Raw genomic sequence first — 27,031 nt, forward strand, 5'->3', positions numbered from 1 at the left:
TATATATATATATATAAAATCACATATAGGAGCCCTGATAGTACAATGGTTAAGCGCTCGGCAGTTTGAACCCACCAGCTGCTCTGTGGAAGTAAAGACTTGGAGATCTGCTCCTATAAAGGTTACAGCCTTGGAAACTTTACGGGACAGTTCTACTCTGTCCTATAGGGTCGTTATGAGTAGGAATTGACAGCATACAACAACAACATTATTATGTGTGTGTGTGTATAAACATACATACTAATATGTTTATATAGACCCTCAGTCTTCTCTTTTCCTGAGTACAATCTATTAATTGCCTACTATAAGCAATACTGTAATTAGCTAGCAAACTTTCCTTTTCCTTTCCTCCCTAGAAACACACGATATAAAACTACAAATTGATGATGATACAGTAAAACTTCCTAGCTCAATTTATAAACGTTATTATAATTTACTGGAAGATTTCTTAACTTAGCTTCAGATTTTTATTTACATACAGAGAAGCCAATTTTATCCCAATAATTGTATGTATATGTATTCATGCATGTGTGTGTGTGTACAAGTATAGGTGTCTACTGCTATGAAGCCAGGTCCTATCTTTGCATTTCTGTAATCAGTTTAGGTTTAAGATCCCTCCTTTAAGGAGCTCAGAGTCTAGTTGGGGAAGCAGACATTTATGATTCTATATAATAAGTGCTACAATGAAGGTCAGCACTGATTTTCTTAAAGAAGGCCCCAGGGAGAATATAGTTCTTGAGCGAAAAGTTTAAGTATAAGCAGGAGTTGACAGCTAAAAATGCAGTAGGAAGGAGATGACAAGCTGAGTACATGCTAAGAAAGGAAGCAACATCAAATACATATACTTGACTCAAGATCATGCTTTTGTTTTATGAAATCATGATAACCAGTTTCAGTAAAGCATGCTTCTACGAAGTCTCATAGAGCTGAAGGAAGTACAAAAGGCCCTATTGCTAGAATTTTGCACAGTGGAGAGAGAAGTTGCAGGGCCCTCAGAGGCCATCTGGCTCAGCATCTTACCCACACAGGTGATCTGTACACGGCACCCAGTCAGGTGGCCACTCTGCTCCCGCTGGAATAACTTCTTGAACACACATTCCTTGGGTGAAATCAACTCGCTCCTCTGTCATCCAATGTAAAGGGGATTTTCCTTACGCTGAACTCAAGCCTTTCCTTCTGCACTTCTCCCCGTTGATCCTAGTTTTGTATCTTGGGTTAACTGTTCCTTTTACATATAGCTGTTAGGCTATCTGAAAATCAACACAATACCCTGCTAGGTTATACTACTACAGGCCAAATAAACATCCTGCCTTCCTTCTCTGTTTCTCATACTGCAGGATTTACAGAGCCATGCCCATTCTGGTTGTCTTCTTCTAAAGAACTTCAATTTTCTAATTATTCTTCATGGTAAGACCCCCATAGCTGGCCTCACCCCAAGTGGCATCTAGCCAGAAGAGGATTCCTTGGCATTAAGTTCTGCCTTGATTTGGAAACTTGATGCCTACAGAGGGAGGTGAAGATTACGGTCATAGCACTCTTTGGGTCTGTGCTCAACTAAAACCACCAAGTCTTTTGATGGTAACTGTTGGCAAACCATGTCTTCTCATCCTGTTGTCACATAACTGGTTGTCTGTATTTAAACATAGTGTTCTGTCTTATCCCTTTTACATTTTAACTTGCTGATTTCAGCCATCAGGCTATCAAAGCCATTTATTTTTTATTTCTGAACCTGGTATGGAATATATTAATTCTCCCTCCCAGCTGTGACATCTGCCCATTTGATAGATATACCATCTGCAGTCCTTCCCAGTCACTGGCCAGAAGTGTTGACCAAGAAAAGCCTGGAAGAATGCTGGAATTTTCCAACTGGAGTCATCCTGTTCAGTCAAGTAAATTGTAGATTTTGGTCGGTCTGTCAGTTTGTCATGCAGAATACTGCCTGATAGAGTGCTGGAAGAGGAATCCCTAGCTTGAAAGGCACTCAAAATACACAGTGGCTGCAACAATGGACTTGAGCATACCAATGATCATGAAGATAGTGTGGGACCAGTCAACGTTACATTCTGTTGTACATGGGATCGCCATGAGTTGGAGCCAGCTCAATGGCAGTTAGATATCCATCCATCCATCCATCCCTCCTCCCTCCGTCCCTCCCTTCCTCCCTCCCTCCATCCATCCATCCACCATATCTATTACAAATAAACCATGACCCTCAGTGTCTTAATGCAATAGTTTCATCTCTCACTACCCTCAAGTGCAACGCCAGTTTTCCTGGGTGGTGGGCAGTCTTGCATGTGGTCACTCAGGGACCCCCCTGCTGGCTTCAACTTCCTCTGGCTGGATTTCGGATGCTTTGCCTAGAAGAGTCCCATCACTTCTGCTGGCATCCCACTGATGAGAGCACCTGTTGCTTCACCAAACGCAGGGGGTTTAGGAATGCAGCTGCTTCCCAGTAATGTCTCCACACTGCACAGGAGGGCATGGATCTTTATGTCTTTGCCACTATTGTGTATCCTATTTTTATTATTCTAAAAGTATATGACTTCAAATATTAGGGACTGAAGTGCCTATCTAGAATGTAATGGAGATTCATGGGTCTCTATTTCTCCAAGTAATCTCAGAGAATTAAATGTACATTCCTCTCAAATAGGGGAGAAGTAAGCTCATTATTTGGAAGAATTACCGGCTACCCCATTATGGGCTCGATGTATATATTACCATTTGTGTGTCGGTGTTATTCCAAATTTCAAATCATTACAGGCTGTGGCTGAACTTTCGTGTTCTTATAGTTCTTGCAGTCTGCACACACCTGAATGTTCTCACTGCATTAAACATTCCTAACACAGTATTAGGACAGCAAATCTTTTACAAATTAGCCTGAGTATCTTTTTTTATGGCCTACATAAGAAAACATCTTAACGCTTACAAATTCTGCATGTTCCTTTCTGGACTTCTTTTTTTTTTTTTTCCAGTTCGTTATTTGCCAGGCATGGAGCAGAAGCACTTAGTGCCAGGTTTTAGGGTAGAGAGATACAACCTATGGGGCAAAGCAAGCAGCACTTGGGTGGGCTCTCTGCCTATTGTACTCTCCTTAGCCCATCAGTGGTTCAGTGGTAGAATTCTCGCCTTCCATGTGGGAGACCCAGGTTCAATTCCCAGCCAATACACCTCATGCACAGCTACCACCCATCTGTCAGTGGAGGCTTGTGTGTTGCTATGATGCTGAACCAGTTTCAGTAGAGCTTCCAGACTAAGATGGACTAGGAAGAAAGGCCTGAGTGTTTACTTAAGAACATCGGCAAATGAAAACCCTATGGATCTCAACGGTCCAATCCGTAACCAATCATTGGGATGGCGAAGGACCAGGCAGTGTTTCCTTCCATTGTGCATGGGGTCACCATGAATTGGGGGCCAACTTGGCAGGAGCTAACAACAATTAGATCTGTATCCAGTTAGGGACAAGATGACAGAAGAGAAGTATTTATATTCACACAATACAAGTCTCACTCTAGAAACGTCTTCACTTGTGCCAAAACCTGAGCTTCCAAAACAAAGGACCAAGGCTGGCAAAGGGTAGATGCTCAGTCTGGCTTGCTTTGAGTTCAGCAGCATTTTGACTCTGCTGAGTTGGTGTCTCCTCTTCCTCATCTAAACCCACCCCCTTGTCATGTACTAAATCTTCATATTTTCTCAATGTATATGAAAACAGCATATTCATGGTCTCTTTCCTTTTCTTTTATCACAACTAGCTGTTCCTGCTAGCTTAAGGACTAACTTTCATTTCCACACACACATGCATTCGTTGTCACAATTAAGAAGTAGTATCACTGCTGTGGGTGTCTCTGGACATTGCAAACAGTTAAGCAAAAGGTCGGCAGTTGGGATCCATGCAGAAACACCTTGGAAGAAAGCCCTAGCGATCTACTTCTGAAAGATCACAGCCATTGAAAACCGAATGGAGCACAGTTCTACTCTGACACACATGGGGTCATCAGGAGTTGGAATCGACTCAGCAGCAGCTGGTTTGGTTATCACTGCTTTGAGTTTTCCACGATGCTAAGTAGAATATCATCTGATCATGCCAGGTGAGATTTTTATGTAAATAATTTCCCAACTTGCCTTCCTGGGCTGTGGTCTGTGATTCAACATTTCCAGCAGAGTAGGAGGAGAAAAGATTCAGAGTTCAGGCAAACCCAAGTTCAGTGTGAGAAACCACCAGGAATGTCTGCTTTTGGAGTTATGATGCCAAAAAGATACTAACAGCCCACTCTACTCATTACAGTACTCAAAGATGCGCTTCTTAAGAGTTTTAGACATAAGAAGGAGAGGCAGGAGAGAAGGCAGGGCATTACACCAAATAAAGAGATTAGATATGCGCAGCACTGGAAATTGGAATAGAAGCAATATGCATTCTCTCTTTAATCTTCCGTTTGTTTATATTTGACTTACTTATGTATCAGGCATTGTGCTTGGAGAGACATAATCAGACACACACCCTGCCCTCAGAGTCTCCAGTCTAGAGGTGGGGACAGTCTTTAAATCACACAATGATGGGATGGGCACCATCATTTAAGGCTGGTTTCATTTTCCCACGTGTCTTCTCAGACACAGGTTCTGGACCCCATCACACCTGCCCTCAGGCCTGTAGTCCCTGGTCAGAATTCCACTCCGAATCCTACTCTATCTTTAATACTTGGCTCTAGTGGCATCTCCTTTGTGAATCCTACAGCCCAGATGGTAGTCTTTTCTGAAACCGATGTAAGATTAGTTGAACCAAACAAACACCCTATAACTGCTCTAATTCAGTGTTTCTCTAACTGCAAGTCACAAATGCCTTCGCAGATCAGGAAATCAAGGTATTGGTCACAACTGGCATTTTTTAAAGAATGAAAGAATAAAACAGAATAGAATAGAATAGAAAATATCAAAGAACATCATACACTATAAAAGTAACTACAGGCAGTCCCCAATTACAACAGGCTTTCATTCTGATGACTCCGTCGTAAATTGTTTCTGACATAAGTCAAATACCTCTTTGTTTTCTTTTTTTTTTTTAGTTTTCATTTTTCTTGTCTTTTATTATCAGTATCTTTATAAATTCTATCTTTATTTATCTTTGAGGATTGGAAATATTACATATAAACATCTGCAAGTGAACAACTGAGAATGATAACATCAGCAAGTTACACACTGCAACATTGTTTAAGTATCACATCAGGCAGTCTCTGGGTTACGAACATCCCATTTATGTACAACCCGTAGTTACCAGCCAACCTCATAACGTCTATTATTTTAAAAATTTGAGATACATACAATGGTTCATAATAACAAACAGGTGCTACTTTGCAACACCCATCAAAACGTTATTACTATTATTACTGAATTAATATGTTAAGGATGTTTTAGTGTATCTAGAAGTGTTTCTTTAATTTTTTTATATATAGAAAGGCACACTATATGCTAAGTACCTAAGTGTTCCAGTTTATGTACAAATTTGACTTAAAGACAGATTTAGGAACAGAACTCGTTCGTAATCCAGGGACTGCCTATATTACTAATGATAAGATATACCAAAAAAAAGAAAAAAAGAAACAACAACAAAAAAAACAAATGGTCATAAGTGTGGTTTATCATAACTCGAACATGTCATAAGTCAGAGACTACCTGTACTTTCCATGAACTTTTTGTTTCAATTATGTGTGTGTGTGTGTGCACGCACATGTGTGAGCACTGGGTTGCAATGTAAAATAGAATTTTTATTGTGGATTGCAGTGAAAAAAATTCAAAAGCCATTGCAAACCCACCTGCCATGTAAGCAAACAGGTGAAAACTGACCTCATTCTTTTCTATTCCATGTACAAACTGCACTGAAAATCTGGAAATATTTTTTATCTGCATTTGATACATATAAAATGAAAACAGAAAAAAACCCAGCAAATTCTAGTGATGGCAGATACAGCAGAAAGGGCATGGACTTTGGAAGCTGGCAGATCTAGGCTTAAATTTCAGCATTTTCTACTATGTGGTCTGGGGAAAGTCAGTTACCTCTCTGAGCTCCTGTTTTCTCCTCTGTAAAGTGGGGACAGTAATTCCTGTCCGAAGAGCCGTGGTGGGGCAATCGTTAAGCACTTGGTTGTTAATCAAAAGGTTGGCAGTTCGAACCCACATAGCGGCTCCATGGAATAAAAGAACTGGTGATCTGCTCCTGTAAAGATTACAGCCTAGAAAACCCTACGAGGCAGTTCTACTCCAACACATGAGGTTGCTGTGAGTTGGAATGGACTCCACAGCACACACCACCACCACCTGTCCTACACAACTGATGGGAGGATGAATGAAATCCTATGAGTCTAAGTGCTTAGCCAACAGCCAGGTATACAATGGCTTCCCCCTAAATGATAGTTTCCTTTCCTGAAAGTTCTAAAAGACCAAATTAAGCCCATACCTAATGGAACATCTCATATCTATTTTGTTCAGCTCTTACTTAATGTTTTAGGCAATGCTGGGAGAATTTGGAACGTTATCCTGTTCTGTAGGTACAGCCTCAGGTCTAGAAAGTCTTAAGGATTGAGAAACAAATCTTTTGTGCAATGTCATTTATGCCACATTGAGAATTTCCCAAGAGGAGATAAGAATGGAGCTTGCGAACAGAGTGCTCATTTATAATCCTTACTTTAGAAAACCTTTCAAAGCCCAAGTGAACACTTAGGAGATTTTACTAATGTTTTAAGAATGGGGATAACCAAATTTTTTTTTCTTTTCTTTTCTTTTTAAATATGAAATATTTCTTTTTCATTAGAAGGTAATGTTCTGAAACCAGAATAAATCATTATAGCACAAAAATACCTGTTACAAGAAGAAAAATGATAAAGAATTATAACTAGAAAAAAAATAAAAACGTTGGTATGCACAAAATGATGATTTATAGTATAATTTGTCTTTGGACCTTTTATAGAAAAATCAACATCTGCATCTTAATGGATGCATCTAAGAGATGGATAAAAGCTTATTAATCTACACTGGTTTATTTTAGGATATCTCCCTAATCCGCTGCATTTTTCTGTCCTAACAGTGTATACGATTCCACACTCCGGTTCATCTGAAAATTTCAAGCGTCTTTTCATGGTCATTTGAACATTTTTTAACAAAAACTGAGTTTGTGACCCAAACACTGCATCAGCATCGAATCTGAACCACTGATTGCTTCAAACGACTACAGAGCTTCTCCTCCCAAACTAAATGATTAGAAAGTTGCTGAAGTAGACATTGGCAGTAAGAAAAATGCTTCTAATTACACTGGCATTTTAGTTATGCAGACCTTATACTATATGCTTTTTTTTCACTTGAAACCAAAAGTATATTGATTTCAGGAGGCACTGTGAAAGAAATTCTTAAGTAAATTGCAGCTATTTTCCATCTCATTGTGGGCCATCCTAATAGAAATATGAAGAGTGGGTTCCAAGTATGCTGGAATGTTAGGCCACAGCTATGGTGACAGAGCCAACCTTTCCTCTCACCCCTTGAAAAGTTCACTTGGCTGAAACTGTATTAGAGCATTCTGCTCGATTTGTAAGTTAATATGTCGCATTTTAAAATGCCTTTAGCAGAAAAGGTCACGGAGGCACTGGTAATAAAATCTATCAAACAGGATTGGTGGACAAGATAATGGGGGATGGGGGATGAAGGGGGAATATGAAAAGTCAGGGAAGTTGGAAAGTTTATATTAACTAATCCCCGCGTGTCTAAGGTGTTAGTCCATGCTGAGAATTTCTAAAGAACCAGGGTGGACAAACCATACATTTTTAATATATCTCAATAATAAATGAGATTGAAAAGAAAAATAGGATGTGTGACAGGTGAATTATTATTGTTGGGTGCTATTGAGTCAATTTTTGATTCATAGTGACCCCAATGTGACAGCTTAGAACTGTCCCATAGGATCTTCTTGGCTGTAATCTTTAAGCCTTTCTCCTGTGGAGCCACTGGGTGAGTTTGAACTGCTGACCTTTCGGTTAGCAGCTGAGCACTTAACCATTGCGCCACCAGGGCTCCAGACAGGTGAACAGTGGGTTCAAATTACTTCAGGGATCAATGTCATGCCGTGTTGAACTCAAGGTAAGAATAACTTGCTTATCTCAATTAAGGAGCTTCCTTAAAGGAAATACATTTGAAACCAAAAACTTATGCTCCAGGAGAAGGAGCCACTACCTCCCCATGGGACAGTCAGTTTTGCTGTGTCTCTGTTTCTGATGCTGGCGCCAAGGAGAGCAGCTTGCGTGTCCTTCCTCTCCTCACCTCGGGCAAACACTGGATCATTTATAAGTTCTCACGAGCACCATCGTCTCACAAGTTACACACCCACCTCATGGCAGTGAGAGCCACACCATAGCTCCCCAGCATTCCGGTACCTTCTCAAGAGGAACTAAATCCAAAAAGCCTTATTACAGTCAAGATAAATCACATCTCCTTCCCCTGATGGATCAAGCTTGCCACTCGGCTGCAGGGGAGAAGGAAAAATCAGGCTGTTGGACAGAAGCTTTATTCTTCCTGCAGCTGAGTATTTCTCGCTGGTGCTGTGATCTGATAGATTGCAGAATTATGTTTATATACATTCCGATAATTCTCCAAATTGAGCTGACAAATTATTAATTTCACGAGTTATTCTTTTTCCCTTTAATATACAGCCATCTTTATTATTCCCTTTTCATCTTCAAGAACCTAATCAGTCCTTCCGGCATTCTCAACAATCATCACTAATAGCTGTGGGATACCACAAGTAACTGAGAGGGGTTTTCGCCGCACACCACCGCCCTCAGCTACTGCCCAGACCATCCCTGCAGAGCTTAGGGCCTGAGCTGAGAGGCCCCCAAGGGGTCCTGGGGGAAACTTTGGCGCTGAGAGAGCTATGGGTTTTCAGTTTCAGCTATCATATTTTTCACAAATAGTGTGCCCATGTAAATGATGCGCCCACACATTTAATGCATGGAAATTAGCATAGTGCAGTTACAAAAATAACTTGTAAGGGAGGGGGCTGCATAGTTGGCAAAAAACATATAAACATATCAGGCATACATTTTTTGTATAAAATATGCTAATTCCAAAATGGATGATTATGAAGTATCACGAGACACCTGTAGAAAAGAGGCAATGAGGCAGATTGTTACATGACTTTATAACCAGAAACTGTATATAAATTTCTATGTAAAAACTGTGGGGCTGACTCCTCAGCAGGAGACACCTCAGAAGGTTAGACAGAGCTAGCTAGCTGCTCATCCAATGCCAACTTCCCTTTCTTCCTTAATAATGGGTGGCTACAGGCCCAACGGGAAGAGCACATTTCCCCACCTCGCATGCACAGAGATAGTCCATGAATTGTAAGCAGAAGCTAGGAGCAGATGGGACTTCTAGGAAAGTTCTTTGAAGGTGGGCTGTTGTGAGTTGAATTGTGTCCCCCAAATAGATATGTTGAAGTCCTAACCCCCTGTACCTGTGAACATGAACTTGTTCGGAAATAGAGTCTTTGCAGATGTTATCAGTTAATATGAGGTCATACTGGAGTAGGGAGGGTCCTAATCCCATCTGAGTGGTGTCCTTATAAAAGGCAAAAAGAGACACAGAGGGACACAGAGGGAAGATGGCTATGTGACGACAGAGTTATGCTGTGTCCATAAGGCAAACAACATCTGGGACCACCAGAAGTTGGAAGAGACAAGGAAGTATCTTCCCCTAGAGTCTTTGGAGAAAGCACAGCCCTGCCGACACCTTGAATTTGGACTTCTGGCCTCGAGAATTATGAGAGAATAAACTTCTGTTCTTATAAGCTACCCAGTTAGGGGTACTTTGTTATGGTGGCCCTACAGAAGAAATACATGAGTGTACTCGCATACTTTGCCATGAGGTACCTCTCCGTGCCCTCCTCCTTCTTGTCTTCTTGAATATAGATTGTGATAGTTGGCATTGCAGTGGCCATTTTGCGACCATGAGGCAAATGCTAAGGATGGCAAGGCAAAAAGATGGAAGGATCCTGATTTGCTGATGGCCATGGAGCAGCAGCTACAACCTGCAGTGCCTATTGCAGCACTTTTTTGACATGAGAAAAACAAAAACAAGCCTCCACTTTGTTTAAGCTCCTGTTAGTCTGGGTCTCTGTGTCTAGCAGCTGGATGCCATTCCTAACCAATACAGACAACTGCATACTTAAGCCTCTGATGCTATCCTATTACATAGATCATAATAAAACCCTGTTAGCGAGGGTCTTCCTGTCTATGGTGCATTCCTATGATGCTTGGTACTGAAGAATCTTTAAAGCTCAGTTTAAAGTCTTACTAAGAATGATCCTGTTGATAAATGAGGCGTGACCACACATGAATGAGGCTGTTTCCTTTTGTAGTTCTTGCTATTGTTTCACGAATGCTGGTTTTACCTACCAGGCTAGGCTGTAGGTGGCCAACGTTGACATATGTAAAGCATCTTCTCTACCCTTGGTCCACCACCCGTCTGTCAGTGTGTTGTTCTGTGGTGGCTTGTGTGTTGCTGTGATGCTAGAAGCTATACCACTGGTCTCAAATACCAGTAGGGTCACCCATGGTGGACAGGCTTCAGCAGAGCTTCCAGACTCAGACAGACTAGGAAGAATGGCCTGGTGATCTACTTCCAAAAATCAGCCAATGAAAACTCTATGGATCGCAACAGAACATTGTCCAATATAGTGCTGGAAGATGAGCCCCTATGTTGGAAGGCACTCAAAATACACAGTGGCTGCAACAATGGACTTGAGCATACCAACGATATTGAAGATGGTGCAAGACAGGGCAATGTTTCATTCTGTTGTACACAGGGTTGCCCTGAGTCAGAGCCAACTCGACAGCAACAACAACTGTCCTTGGTGCCATGGCCTGTTGCTTTACACAGAGCATGCAGTAGGCACTCATATCAATTCTTGAATGTCTTATATTTGATTTTGACGCCACATCTCTTTCTACACCACTGCTACTATAAAACCCATTGCTGTTGAGTTGATTCCAACTCTTAGTGACCCTAGAGGACAGAGTAGAACTGCCCCATAGGGTTTCTAAGTGTATAATCTTTATGGAAGCAGGCTGCCACATTTTTTTCCATGGAGCAGCTGATGGGATTGAATGCTAACCTTTTGGTTAGCAGCCAAGTGCTTTAACCACTGCACTATCAGGGCTCCGTACTGCTACTATAGAAACATTCAAATACCATAGTAGATACTAGTAGTATTGTAGGAGAAAAACTAATACAGACAGCAGCAATAATACCACTTGTGTTTGTATAATATCTCATAGTTCTGAAAACCTTTCTGCATATAGTGTTTCATTTTCTCTTCACAGCCACCCTGAAAGTAGTCAAGGCAGATATAAATGTCACAGTTTTACAAATGAAAAAATTGAGGCCCAGAAAGGTTAAGTGTGTTTCTTGAAGTCAAATAAGTAGTAAGTATTAAGAGATGGGCCTGGATAGACTCCCAGAGAAGGGTTGTCAGGATGGCAGGCACAGAATGACATGTGGACACGTGGACACACGAACCTCTTAGTGCCCTAGTCTCTGTTACCTTCTCCCTAAATTATTCAGGGCCCCTCATTATCATCATTTTTCTTTCTAATTCTTCACCTTTTAATTAGATCACCTATGCGGTCTGTTATGTCTTCCACCCCAGGCCCGGTTCCATATAACCCCGACCTCCTGCACACTCCCCTTTTCCTCCCGACTTTGCGGTCTGCCACCCTCTACTAGGTCTTTCCCAGCTGGGCTGGGAACACCGATTCAAGGACAGAATTAACATTCCTGTTTCATTTTGCTCTACTGTGGTGTGTTTGACTGGGAGGTTAATGACAATCAGGCACAGATGAACGCGATGTATCTGCACCTAGGCAAAGGCGGGCAGGAGGAGGAGAGCCTGGTCATGCCGAGGGGCCAGCAGCACTTCCAGAGCCTGTGCCCCTCCTTACACCAGCGAGTGCAGGAGCCACTCTGGGGCCAGTGCCATGGCCAAGCCCACGGGTGGTTCCCCAACACTCGGATCAATAAGCATCCTCCACCCCAATGTGTCCTGGGTTTGGGGTGCTTCTCACACAAGGGGCCAGGTGGGCAGGGACTTTTGGAGATGTCACATGGCTAGCCTAAGAAAGAAGTCCTTCCCAGTGACCAAGGAATGGGGTTAGGGGCAGGGCCTAGAAGGGGCATGCAATTACTGGCTGAGTTTCAGCAAGCTCAGGGGTGATTTTTCCCAGGGGCATTTACAATCATATGGTGTAGTTATACAGTAACATCTGCGGAAACCAAAACCTGTGTAAGGCGGAAACCTGTCAGAGAAGGAAAACTCAAGTCTTTCTAATAGAAAGCAATCAAAAAGTGGTAAGACTGCGTCTTGTCAAAGGTAGAAAACTTGCAAGATCTGGAAAAACAAGGCAGTCCTGTTGAATTCTGGCTCTCACAGGTTTCATTGTACAAAGTCTGGAGCATGCAGAAGACTGCAGAAGAAGGCTGAGTCCCTCAGCGAGGGGACAGATCCATCTGTCCATCCTGAGCACACATTGAGGAGAGGTCTTTGCACAGGGGCAGGAGGGGGAAAAGACCACCAGACCACCATGTGTGCATGTACACGGAGGTCCTCAGGAGCATTCATGCAAAATGCCCCACAGTGAGTGAAGATGTGAGTCATAAACATGCCCACCAGGTGTTCCACACACCCAGGCAGAGGACAGACGGCTCAGCTCTGAGAGTCAGGACTGGGTGGGGGAACCTCACGTGAAGCGTTATCCAGGGACGTTAGCTCAAGTGTGTTTTAAGACGATGAACCTACATGAGGAAAACACATCCTTTCCCTGAGCCAAGGAGAATGCGGTGTGTTTCTTTATCTAAGATGCTGCTTGGGCACAAAGGAAGGCACCCGCCCACCCCAGTGGGCATGTGGGAAGGGCCAGTCCTGCACAGCTCCCACACCTTCTCCACTGAGAACCCACACCGTGGCACACTAATGCAGGTGGCCAGTCCATCAATAGTCATGCTGATGTCCCCTTTGAGGGTCCTCTGACACCAGAGTCTGCAGCTGTCCTTCAGAGAGCAGTGGGCTTGCACCAGAAGACCTGGTATTTGGTGCTGATTCTGCCATTTGTTAGCCATATGATTCAGACCAACTAACTTTATGCTAGCTGAATTTTAGTTTCTTTATGTGTAAATTCGGGAGAAAGGACCTGGCATAAACATTACAGCCTAGGAAACCTTATGGGGCAGTTTTATCCCATAGGGTTGCTGTGAGTCAGAATTGACTCAATGGCACATAATAACAACTTGTGTAAATCGGAGTCACTCGGTGGTGAAAATGTTAACACACTTAGCAACTAATTGAAAGGCTGCAGGTTCAAGTCCATCCAGAGATGCCTTGAAAGAAAGGCCTGGTGATCTACTTCTGAAAAATCAGCCATTGAAACCTTGTGGAGCACAGTTCTACTCTGAAACACATGCCCTCCACAGAGCTCAAACGCATTAGAGTTGATGCCACGGCAACTGGTTTTTTAAGTGTAAATTATTAAAAACAAAACATGCCCTGTTCTATAAAACTGTAACTAACTTGTGGAAGAGCCTGTGACCCATCCCTGCTCATACACCCAGTCTAATTCATACAGGAAATATTAAATGAATGCTTATGAATTTAATAAAGAGCACTGGCGGCACAATGGTTGACATGCTCGGCTGCTAACCGAAAGGTTGGCAGTTCGAACCCACCCAGAGGCACCTTGGAAGACAGGCCTGGAAATCTACTTCCAAAAAACCAGCCATTGATGATCCTATGGAGCACAGTTCTACACTGTCACGTCGGGCCACTGTGAGTCAAAACCAACTCAAAGGCACCCAACAACAACAACAATGGGCTTGATTGTGTTCATTTACAGGACTATTATGAGGTGCAAAAAGAAATAATAAATGAAAAACTATTTTGGAATCTACAGAGCACCACTTAAATATATCATTGCCATGCGTTCTCGTTGCCACCACCAGAGGTGGGGAAATTCATCACTTCGCAGCCAAGTCCTGCTCTTGATTCTCTAGGCGATGCCTGCGTCCCTGCTCCCCTCTGATCTCGTCTGCACTCACTGACAGATTGAACCTCCTGATGGCGCATTTTGATCATGTCACTCACAGCTCTTACACCTTTAATGGACCCCCAATGCCAGCTGAATAAAATTCAAACTCGAAAGCCTCCAAACCCTTCTCCATTAGGCCGAGATCTGCTCTCCTCTGCCCTCCACGGAGCTCAAACGCACCGGTAATAAAGCAGTCACAGTTAAGAGTCATGGGGTATTATCCGCAGCAATATTAGTCATTTTAAGTGCTTCCACATTTATTATTATTTCATTAAATAGACCAAAGCAAACATTAATTGCCCAGGTTTTCAGCTATTTTTGTTTTCAAATGAGTGATCAAGAATTACTCGCTTACAAAGTGGTTCTAACTGGCCGTCCGGCATTTTAAATATTCCTGCTAGTTACTGAGAAAGCAGAGCTGACTGCACTTAATTTACAAAGGAGGATTTATGGACTTTCAGATGACAACAGACAGCCAATCAATAAGGGATGATAATAACAGCATGTAATATCAAGGAACGTTAGGTCGCAGGCATGATTTGAGGACAGAAGTGGGCAGTTAGAAACCTTATCGTTTGAGAAAGGTCAAGGCCTGGTAGCAATAAAAATGGCTAAGCAAATAAAATCACACCTGTGAATCAGGAGTGGGCATACATCGCGGCATGAAAAAGCGTTTTAGATTTGGTGGAGAAATTACTTCCCCGGGCAAAGATTTGGGCTGCTATGAGGCCCATGCAGCCTCATCAAGAAGAGGGTCTATTTATTTCTGTTAACAGTAGTAAAGGTGAAATGCAGGCCTGCGAAGGCTCAGAGCCCACAGCAATCCCTGGGGCCTGAGACCCAGCTCCTCAGAGCACAGTGTAGGAATGAGACACTGTAAAAGGTCTTATGGATGATGGGGCTGGGGCTTGGCACATTTATTTAAGACCCACTGGTTTTATGATGAACCCTGGTGGCGCAGTGGGTAAGTGTTTGGCTGCTAAGCAAAAGGTTGGCTGTTTGAACCCATCAGCTGCTCCAAGGCAGAAAGATGTGACAGTCTGCTTCCTTAAAGATTACAGCCTTGGAAACCCTATGGGACAGTTCTACTTTGTCCTATGAGGATTGCTATGAGTTGGAATCTACTTGACAGCAGTGGGTTTGGTGGTTTGGTTTTTATGACATTCGGCTTGGTCATTTTTTTCTTTTTTTATTGTAGTTTAGATGAAGATTTACAGAAAAAATAGTTTCTCATTAAACAGTTAGTACACATATTGCTCTATGACAATGATTAATAACCCCACAATATGTCAACACTGTCCCTTTTCAACCTTGAGTTCCCTATCACCAGCTTTCCTGTCCCCTCCTGCCTTCTGGTTCTTGTCCCTGGACTGCTATGTCCCAAATTAGTCTCGTTTTGTTTTATGGGGCTGTCTAATCTTTGGCTGAACAGTGAATCTCAGGAGTGACTTCATTACTGACCTAAAAGGGTGTCTGGGGGCCATACTCTCAGGGTTTCTCCAATCTCTGTCAGACCAGTAAGTCTGGTCTTTTTCTGTGAGTTAGAATTTTGTTCTACATTTTTCTCCAGCTCTGTCTGGGACCCTCTGTTGTGATCCCCGTCTGAGCAGTCAGTGGTGGTAGCCGGGTACCATCTAGCTGTACTGGACTCAGTCTGGTGGAAGCCATGGTAGTTGTGGTCCACTAGTCCTCTGGACTAATCTTTCCCTTGTATTTTGTTCTCTTCATTCTCCCTTGCTCCTGAGGGGGTGAGACCAGTGGAGTATCTTAGATGGCTGCTCACAGGCTTTTAAGACTCCAGACGCTACTCACCAAGGTAGAATGTAGAACATTTTCTTTATAAACCGTGTTACGCCAGTTGAGCTAGATGTTCCCCGAGACAATGGTCCCCACATTGGCTTGGTCATTTTTTTGGAATGGAGATGGGACCTTTTGTTGATCTAGTGACTTGTTTGTTTTTAGTTATTGAAAAAGGCAAAAAAAAAAAAAAAAAAGTTCTAAATTGCAAATTCCATCACCAACAATCCTATTGCATCAAGAAAAACCCATTTTAATAACCATCCTCATGGAAAACATTCACAGCATCAGGTAGGAGCCCACAGCAAGCTTCACTGCAGGATACACAGTTGTTCCATGTAGAGAAGACCCAAGTCCACAGAACTTTCCAACGAGAGGAATACTAGTTAAAGGATATACTTAGATACTTCCTTTCCTTAGTAACCAAAAAGCAGTTAAGGTATTACTTGTTTCGCTTGTACAATATTGCTACAGTTTGGAAATTAAGTTAGATCACATTAAATGTGCAATGATCTCCTTCTCAATGCTCCCTAGAGGACTGGGTGCTCTATTTTTTTTTCTAATGTGCGCCAATCAGATTTTGCAAATCTTGTTTCCCAGCACAGAGTCTGCAGCCCCAAGGGAAATCGAGTTTACCTCCTTGCAAAGTGTACTCGGTCACGGCCCTGCTGAACACGCCCAGTCCAGCCCCGTTGTAAGCGGCCACCTGGATTTCGTACTGCGTCCAGATGATCAGGTCCTTCACCAGGCAGTAGTTCACCTCTGGGCTGCTGATGTTCCTCTGCTGGTACTCCCCCGGCAGGCCAGCCAGGCGGTACCTGCAGTAGAAAGGAAGTCTGTGATGGTAGGAAATCGAGTGGACCAGGGACTGGGTTGATCCAGGGTCGGGCTGTGCGGTTAGAGGAATATGGAAGACTGATAGTGACCCTATAGGACAGAGTAGAACTGCCCCATAGGATTTCCGAGGCTGTAATCTTTATGAGAGCGGATCGCCAGGTCTGTCTCCTGTGGAGCTGCTGATGAGTTCCAATCACCAACCTTTTGGTTAGCAGTTGAGCACTTTAACCACTGCACCACCAGGGCACCAGGCCAGTCCCATGACTTCCTAATTCAATGAGTGTTGTTGTTAGTTGCTGTCCTGTCAATTCTGATTCATGTGACTGCATGTGTGCAGAGTAGAACTGTACTCCACAGGGTTTTCAATGACTGAATTTTCAGAAGATTGCCAGGCCTTTCTTCTGAGTCACCGCTGGGTGGGTTCTAACCACCAACCTTTTGGCTAGTAGTCGAGAGCTTAATTGTTGGCACCACCAAGGGACTCCGTTCAATGATTAAACCAAAGCATAATCTAATTTTACAAGGCTTATAAACTCTGGGCAAAATGAAACTAAAGTTTCAACTATCTTATGGCTAAGGAAAAATTATAGCTTTTTAAATTCAACTTGCCTAGGACATATAATGACTTAACGACTAAAACTTCTAGACATGATTTTTATCAGGGTGTTACTATAAATCAATTTGAGAAATGTTTTCCTCCTATAATTTTGAAACATGGGGAAAACTAGAGAAGCCAACCCGCCTGTAGCTGCTCTGTCTCCATGGACTGAGCCTCCAGCTCTGCTCCCATCTAGGAATCCTAGACTTGTCCAGGTGTATACCGAATCAGAATAAGTGGCTTTGAAAAGTGTTAATGCTTCTAAAATACTAGTCGAGTGCTTATTGTTGTTGTTTGCTGCTATTGAGTTGGTGCCCAACTCATAGTAACCCCATGTGTGCAGAGCAGAACCACTCCATAGGGTTTTCTTGGCTGTGATCTCTATGGGAACAGATCACCAGGTCTTTCTTCTGTGGTGCTTCTGGTGGGTTCGAACCACCAACCTTTGGGTTACCGGCCGATCACAAACTGCCTGCACCACCGAAGTATAAAATTGCAAGTCAGGGGACTTAGAGAGCACATGTATGGTGTATTCTTTCATACACTAAGTACAGAAATTTAAAGTTGTATTCCTTAAAAAGGAAATTCTTAAAGTTGACACGTGTTAATTGTGGACTTGTTGTTGTTAGGTGCCGTCGAGTCGGTTCCAACTCATAGTGACCCTATAGAAAACAGAACAAAATACTGCCCAGTCCTGCACCATCCTCACAACTGTTGCTGTTTGAGCCCATTGTTGCAGCCACTGTGTCAATCCATCTCACTGACAGTTTTCCTCTTTTTCGCTGACCCTCTATTTTACCAAGCATGATATCCTTAAAAATGTAAAACTGGGGAGGGGCTATTTGCATCTTGAAATGATTTTTACAGCATTATTTTGGTTAGCAAGTGTTTTTGCATGACTTAGTTTACAGAAGTTAATTTACTGAACTGGCCCCTTTTCTGGATCAGCTCCCCTGTGCAAAGCAAGGAACATGAACCCTGCAGCTTCCAAAAGCATCTAATTCCAATCCAGGAAGAGGTTCTTGCCTCGGGAAAATGTGGCTTTGTGTGATAAGTGCAAAATGGAAAAGATCTATGTGTGGCAGCAGGAAATGTGTTAACCCTTTATGGTACATAGGGTCTTCAAGTTCCCCAAAGATGCTGAGCTTCTGCCCCGGGAGAAGTGCAGATCCCATAATCATTAACCACACAGTCCAACAGCACAGCTCCTTAGCACAAAGGGGAAGGATGTGAGATGCATATATTAAGCCTCAATAAGGCTGCCATTACTGGAAAAAAATAAGAAAGTCAGATGTCCAGGCCTGTCACTGTAGAACAACTTTCCAAAGAGAATGATGGCTGAGAATGCAAGAAGGAAGCAGGGAAATGGCAACAAAGGGTTCTTCATGGAAATTAGGACTTTCTGAGACTATTCTTTCATCGCCTCTTATTACAGAACATTTGTACTTGGTGAGGCCAGTTTGATAGGGAAAATAGACAACAAAGAGCAGACAGCACTTGAATAGCAAGGAGGCGTGGCATCCTCCAGCCTGGCACCTGCATGGAGCCTCAGCACAGCAGGCCCTGCTGCTCGCCTAGTGGGAGGCTGTGAGGGAAGCAATGTTTTTCTGTGATGGACAAAAATGAAAGTGCTGCAGGCTAATTTATCAAGCCATAGTTTTGTTTCCTATGCATCAACTTCTGATACCTACTAACTGGCAGTCCCTTCCTGAACTACCTGTACCCAGCAAGGATGTTAAGTTCATTTGTATAACAAGATGATCTCAAGGCAGTGGACACTGGAAGAGGCTTGGCATGGGATATTGTTGTTTTTGCTGGGTACCGATGAGTGGATTTTGACTCATAGCGAGCCTACAGGACAGAGTAGAACTGCCCCGTACGTTTCCTAGGCTGTAAATTTTATGAGAGCAGATTGTCCAGACTTTCTCCTGCAGAGCCGCTGGGTGGGTACGAACTGCTAATCTTTCAGTTAACAGCCGGATACTCAACCGTTGCACCACCAGGACTCTTACTTTGGCATGGGATACAAAACAGAACAAGTGTGACAGATGTTCCCATTGGAATTCCTTGTATCCAAACAATGGACTTTTAAAATAAATGGCACTGAGACAACTGAATAGTCATTTGTAAAAAGGGAAATATTGGCTCCATACCTCCTCCCAGAAACCAGAGTACCTATCATGTAGGTGGTGCCCAGGACGACTTAACAGCAATTTGATGTACACTAAGCACACCCTCTTAAGAAGAGCTCACTCATGTGGACCTATCACAATACACACTCTCCCGTGGAAAAAGCACAGAAATTAGCATCAGAAGACTTAGGCTTAGGTCCTTGCTCAGCCACTTAGAAGCTGGATGGTCTCAGGCAAATTCTGAAGTTCTATGAACCTTCGTTTACATTTAATCAATGTCCATGGAAGCAGCAGTCAAGAAATCAAATGATGTACATTGGACAAATCTGTCGAAAAAGACCTCTTTTAAGTTTTAAAAAGCAAAGACGTCACCTTGATGACTAAGGTGTGTCTGACCCTAGCCATGGTCTTTTCAATTGCCTCATATGCATGTGAAAGTTGGACAATGAAAAAAGAAGACAGAAGAAGAACTGATGCATTGAGCTGTGGTACTGGCAAAAAATACTGAATATATTATGGACTGCCAGAACAAATAAATTAGTCTTAGAACATGTACAATCAGAATGCTCCTTAGAAGCGAGGATGACAAGACTTTGATTCACATACTTTGGATGTGTCATCAGGAAAGACAAATCTCTAGAAAACGACTTCATGTTTGGTAAAGCAGAGGGTCTGAAAATGAGGGAAACTCTCAATGAGATAGATTGACACAACAGCTGAAACAATGGTTTTGAACATCTTAGTCATCTAGTGCTGCTACAACAGAAATACCACAAGGGGATGGCTTTAACAAAGAGAAATTTATTCTCTCACAGTCCAGTAGGCTACAAGTCCAAATTCAGGATGTCAGCTCCAGGGGAAGGCTTTCTCTCTCTGTCAGCTCTGGAGGAAGGTCCCCATCATCAGTCCTCCCTTGGTCCAGGAGCATCTCAGCGCAGGAACCTCAGGTCCAAAGAACACGCTCTGCTCCGGGCACAGCTTCCCCAGTGGTATGAGGTCCCCAACTGTCTGCGTGCTTCCTTTTCATCTCATGTAAGATAAAAGGTGGTGTAGGCCACACCCCAGGGAAACTCCCTTTACGCTGGATCAGGGATGTGACCTTAGTAAGGGTGTTACAATTCCACCCTAATCCTCTTTAACATAAAATTATAATCATAAAATGGAGGGCAACCACACAATACTGGGAATCAGCCAAATTGATACACATATTTTTGGGGGGACATAATTCAATCCATGACACATGCCAATGACTACAAAAATGGTGCAGGACTGGACAACATTTCGTTCTGTTATAAGGTCGCCATGAGTTGGAGTTGACTCAATGGCAACTACCAACAACAACAACAAAGTGAGAATGATAATAATGGCATTCCACAGAGATGTTGCAAGAATGAGATGAAACAATGGATGTGGAAGAATTGTGAAAATACACAGCACCCCCTAAATATTCCTTTTTTGGAAAACACCGCTCTTCTACTAAGATATATGTAAGAGATCGCTCTGGGTCGAAGACACTAAACCTGCAGGGGTATGCGTCTCCATCCAGGCCACTGTTTACAGCAGAGCAGAACAAAGTGTAGGATTCACATCTTGGCAGTGGACTGTGCTCCCTCCAGGAACAGGCAGGTGGGCCTGTCCTGCCCCGTGGCTCAGGGTGCTTTTGTAATAGGCACAGGATGTCTAAAAAGGTCACAGTTACTAAAGGCAGTGGAGGCTATCGTCTTCTTACTGGGAGAATATGTTGCCTGGGAGACTATCTTATCCAGAACAAGATGATTTTTTACACGGAAATAAACAGGAGAATGTTTTTAAAGGACATAACCTCTCTGCTCCTCTCAAAGAAACATCCTGGCCATTATTATAAATATTTTATTACTGCGCACTCATCCTAACTACTTCTTATGGCCGGAGCCACAAGGGTGATTTATTTCCATTTTGCGCTTCCCACGTACTGAGCTGCAGAGCTGACACAAGGCTTGTGCCCCCAAGGATACATGCTTGCAGACGCAGCTCTGATTTGCAGACCACAGGGTAATTCGGAGATGTTTCCAAGCACGTTCATCTTAGCATGTATCTTTAATTTCTGAAAACTTTGATATTCACAGGCCTTGGGGTAGTGCACCCTCATTTCAGAGCTTGCTTGATTTAAGCCCCTAAAATACAGATGCCCTCTTTGCTAGTGCTCAACTCAACTAACACCATCACGGAAAATCCTTTTAACGGTCGTAATCCCCCAGAATAGAGCACTGTGGCCCCATAACATCAGAGAGATTTTATTATGACACTCTGTGCCTGGAGCCCGGTTCTGTGGGCTGACTTTTAAAGTCCTGATTTGACAGCTTCGGCCCGAGGACACTTTCCCTCCATGCATTGAAAAGAGGCAGAGGCAGCTGGATGGCACAGGCATTGAGGGCTGGTAGAGGAGGCACAGGCAATTATATTCATTCACTGATGAGCACAGAACAGGAAGTCATGGGCTAAGGCTGCAGCAAGGAGCAAGAGGCATAGTTTTGAGGGAAAACATCAGGCTTGAGTGGTAGGAAGCATGGGGCTGTTTTCTGGAGGAAGGTCAGGTGCTTGACAGTTCTGGGAATTATTCTGGAAGCTTCTACAGGAATCAGAGCACCAGAGCCCACAGGCCCCACCTTTCCTATGGGCTAGACTCAGTCTCCTTTTTTAAATTGTACTTTAGATGAAGGTTTACAGAGGAAACTAGTTTCTCATTAAACAATTAATACACATATTGTTTTGTGACATTGGTTGCCAAACCCACGACATGTCAACACATTCTCCTTCTCGAACCGGGGTTCCCCATTACCAGCTTTCCTGTCTCCTCCTGCCTTCTAGTCCTCGCCTCTGGGCTGGTGTGCCCATTTAGTCTCATTTTGTTTTATGGGCCTGTCTAACCTTTGGCTAAAGGGTGAACCTCAGGAGTAACGTCATTACTGAGCTATCAGGGTATCTGGGGGCCATACTTTCGGGGTAGACTCAGTCTCCTTGTCACCCTTCTTTGAAATGGAGAAGGACAGTTAGGGGCACGGAGACACAAGGGGCCACGAGTGCTGACTCTAGAAGTCCTGTCACCCCAGGAATGGCAGCATTCAAACCATTGCGGGCAGATAATGATCTGGTTCACATTGCTAGGAGAATTCATCCATGTGAGGAAGAACTTGAGAATAACAGTGAATTAGTGGTGATAGGCAAATATTAACTGATCAAGAAAAATTCAGTATATGATGAGCAAATGATTGTTGTTGGGTGCCATCGAGTCAATAGTGACTCATAATGACCCCATGTGACCGAGCAGAACTGCCCCATAGGGTTTCCTAGGCTGAAATCTTTACAAGAGCAGATCGCCAGCTCTTTTCTCCCTCAGAGATACTAGGTGGGTTTGAACTGGCCAATCTTTCAGTTAGCAGCTGAACACTTAACCTTTGCACTACCTGGGCTCCTAATACATTAGGAGAGACTTAATTATCCTTTAATACTGCTATACTTTTTTCTTCTTACTTCTCTCAAAAAACACCACAATCATCACACTCAGTGCAACTTAAAAATTAGCAGCAGTTTTGACAAAGGTTCTATCTCTCCCAAGCACAGCCAAGTTCTGGTATAGTTTTCTCAACATTCGTCAGAGCCTACCCACCCTCTTCTGAGGCAGAGATAGCAAACTGGCCCCCCTGGGCCACATCTGGCCTGCAGATGTGTGTTTGGTCTGCCTGTGTTTCAGAATATATTGATTCCAATTCTAACATCTAAAAATTGTGAGATTTCATGTAAAAACCTAAATTTTTTTGAGTCCCTAAGAAACACTAGAAGAGTTGGTGATATTGAGCAATATGCTAGCACAGCAACAACTAGTTAATAATTAAATCAAATTCTTATTAATTTAAAAATTACTGTACTTAATAAAAGGAGCCCTGGTGGTGCAATGGTTAAGTGCTCAGCAGCGAACCAAACAGTTGGCAGTTTGAACTCACCAGTGGCCCTGTTGGAGAAAAGACCTGGTAATCTGCTCCCATGAAGATTACAGCCTCCTAGGGAACCCTACAGGGCAGTTCTACTCTGTCCTATGGGGTCGCTATGAATAGGAATTGACTCGACAGCACATAACATCAACAACATAATTAATAATGGAGTCCCTGGGTGGTGCAAATGATTAACATGCTAACCGAAAGACTGGAAGTTCAAGTCTGACCAGAGGTGCCTTGGAAGAAAGGCTTGGTGATCTACTTCTGAAAAATCAGCCATTGAAAACCCAACAGAGCACAGTTCTACTCCGACACACATCGGGTCATCATGAGTCAGAATCAACTCAACAGCAACTGGTTACACTTACTAATACAGTGAAACCTGCAAGAACTGGAACTCAATGGGACTGCCTTGTTTTTCTGGGTCTCACAAGTTTTCCACCTTTGATGGGGTGTAGTCTTACCACTTTTCTAGTGCTTGTTTTAATGGAAAATATTTGCATTTTCCTTCTATGACAGATTTTTGCCTTATACAGGTTCCAGCTTTCGCAGGTTTTACTGTACATGACCCTGGTAAAAACTTAAATAGAATGAAAAGATTTACAGTGAAGAGCACATCTTGCTCCCTAGCCATGACATGCCCCTCGCCCCATTCTTCTGCCAAAATGTAACCACCGATACCAGTTTACCGTGTGTACAACGGTTGAATGTGCACAAAGTGTCTCTGGATGGCTACCCACATTAGCTTGTGCACTCCAGTTTGCCACAGTCTCCACCACTCCCCTAGAGCCCTATACCTTATGTGATTCCCTCAATTACTAAACACGTTTGAGTTTGTACCCTTGGTGAAATAGATCATTGACCCTTTATGACAACAGTCTAAAAGTGGCTACTTGCCTGAGGATATACCCATGCAGGACCCCATTGTGCTCCGTTTCTGGGGGCGGCTGCCACTGGACCATGATGGACTGGTTGGTACGCCCGCTGGCCACTATATTTTTGGGGGGAGCACTGGGTGGTTCTTCAGGCAACATCAACCTAAAAGATGAGTAGGGAAGAAAGAGAGGTCAGCACCAGAAACAATGGACCCTCACCTGCATTCTGAAACTTGTTGAATCTTGAGCTCAACAATTTACTCAAATTGGGTGACAAGAACAGCAAAACACACAGCTGATCCAACCGAAAGGACACACATGAAATACTTACCACAAATCAACCTAACAGAAAATCAGTTAAGCAAGCTACAAGGAACATGTCAGAGGTGACTTTATTCTGTCTGAATAACCCACAGCACCTCCACTCTTTAGAAAGATGATGAGCCTGAGAGAGCTGGCTCTTGGGTCCACCGTCTGTGACTCCTTCCAAATTGTTTTCTTTGGCTCTTTCAATATATTTCATATCAAACTCCCACACTTTGAGAAAAGGCCATTAGGATCTCAACTACTGTGCAATTCAAGCCCGTTGAAGGCTCAGGTTGGCTAGGGTGGGCACGGTGGAATTTGATAAAGCCATCTTTCCATGTCGCATAGGAGCAGCTGTCCCTGGGATGAGTGAGCAGAAAGGCCACTCTGGAAGGAAAGGCTGTAATGCACACCCTGGAACTCATTTAGCTCCACTTACAACATTCTGCTCAGCGTTTGCTTGTAAAGACAGTGGCACTGTCTTCCACCTGCTGGCAGGCAGGATGGATAAAGGGCATGGGAAACAAGTAAGCCCTTAATTTCATGTATTCAGAGGGCTGTGCTATCAGCGACAATTTATGTAGGCACAGCCAGAGCACCATGGGAGAAATCTAAGAACGTCCCTTGGAGCAATTAAGGAAAACCCAGCTAGGCCAACCTATGCCTGCATTTTCCATCTTTGTGACAGTATTTTCTGTTCATGTTTTTGCCAGTGTTACTAAGGTATGCAGGTTAATCATTTTGACCAATTTCCTCCACCTAATACAAGGCTTCTTTTTATTTCCAGACCATGCCACTCCAACACAAGCAGGGATTCCCATCCATGTACCTGCTTGTCTCCATGCTGTACTGGCCCTTGCCCACTTGGTTAACAGCACACACCCGGAACTGGTAGGTACGAGCAGGGGTCAGACCACTCACGATGACCCCTGTCATCTCGGGGCCAACATTCGACAGATGCACTTTCCATGGAGAATCTAGGAAAATAAGCAAAACAAATCCAAACTTGTATTAAGCACATACCAAAATAATGAAAAGTGAATACAAAATGCATTCTTCAGAATTTCAAATTCTTATGGAATCCAGATTTTCTGGAGCCTTTGAGGCTGGGTGAAGCCCCGAAACTATTGTCCTGAGATAATCTTTAAACCTTAAACCAAAATATCCCCGAAGTCTTCTGAAAACCAACAACAGTTTAGCTTAATTAATAAAGAATGTCTACCTTGAACATAATGCTCTTTTTAAGAACTATCTATATGGGATCAAATTGACAACAGCAACTCGAAAGGTCAGACAGGAAGCTTAGGGGGCAGTAAGTTTATGTTAATCGGGGAGGAACAACTTGGAAAGGAGGGTGAGAATGGTTGCACAACTCAAAGAATGCAATCAGTGTCACTGAACTGTACATGAAGAAATTGAATTGGTGTACATTCTGCTGTGTATATTCTCAACAACTACAAAATAAAAATAAATAAATTATTTTAAAAAAAGGTGCATTCTCACAAATTATCTCATTGGCTTACCAAGACAACTCCAGGAGGCTGAGCTGTCGTCCCCATTTAACAGATGTGGAAACTGACACCCACAGACACGTAGCTAGTCACTATCAGCCTGGTGTTAGACTCAGGGTTCCCCACTCCCAATTCCCCAAGCTGCTGCCAACAAGTAAAGCAATTATTTTGTTCAACTCCCATACGGTGGTTTAAACAGAACCAAACTACTCCTAATTCCTATGTTCAGTACATAACAGGGAAAAACTTCTCTGTCGACTCCCATGGTTGTGCAAATTGCACATTTGTCTCCTAGAAAACGAATGCCGCATATGCCGCTGACTGATAAATAAAAACTATATTCATTAACATTTTAATAAAAGAGGAAATGAGCATGATGAAGGCAGATGGGCTGTATGCTCTGCAGCCCATCTGTCTGGCAGCCCATTGCACACCACATGCGTCAGTGGCTCTGGCTGCAGAGGGAGGTAATGAGATTCACAGTCAGTTTAGAATATCTCTCTGCCCAGCTCACTGGCAGGTGTGGAAGAGTGAGCGCCCCTGTCAGCCAGACCCACTCTTGCCTGCAGGACTTCAGAAGGTTCTCCTGGGTGCCCTCCACCTTGGCATCACTTTTCTTTTTTTTTATTGTACTTTTTTTAAAAAAATTTTTTCATTGTACTTTAGATGAAGGTTTACAGAACAAATAGTTTCTCAGTAAACAGTTACTACACATATTGTTTTATGACATTGGTTAACAACCCCACGACATGTCAACACTCTCCCTTCTCGACCTTGGAGGATCCTTTTTTTGGTGAAAATATACATAGCTAAAGTTACACCATTCAAAAGTTTCTACATACAATTCAGTGACATCGATTACATTCTTCCAGTTGTGCTGCTATTCTCACTATCCT

At 43.1% G+C, this 27,031-nt stretch overlaps 1 protein-coding gene across 1 annotated transcript in view; it reads right to left on the bottom strand.

Moving 5' to 3' along the window:
- The window catches only part of SDK1 (sidekick cell adhesion molecule 1), an 819,863-nt gene that overhangs the window by 271,832 nt on the left and 521,000 nt on the right, over nucleotides 1–27,031 (bottom strand). Inside the window, exons 14-16 of the mRNA XM_004385956.1 lie at nucleotides 25,454–25,601; nucleotides 24,341–24,481; nucleotides 16,542–16,723 (exon numbers count right to left, since the gene is read on the bottom strand). Of these exons, the coding sequence (XP_004386013.1) occupies nucleotides 16,542–16,723; nucleotides 24,341–24,481; nucleotides 25,454–25,601 (471 nt within the window). The remainder of the gene's footprint in view (nucleotides 1–16,541; nucleotides 16,724–24,340; nucleotides 24,482–25,453; nucleotides 25,602–27,031) is intronic.

Source organism: Trichechus manatus, unplaced genomic scaffold (genome assembly GCF_000243295.1).
Source record: "Trichechus manatus latirostris isolate Lorelei unplaced genomic scaffold, TriManLat1.0 scaffold00151, whole genome shotgun sequence".
Classification (NCBI taxonomy): Eukaryota; Metazoa; Chordata; class Mammalia; order Sirenia; family Trichechidae; genus Trichechus; species Trichechus manatus.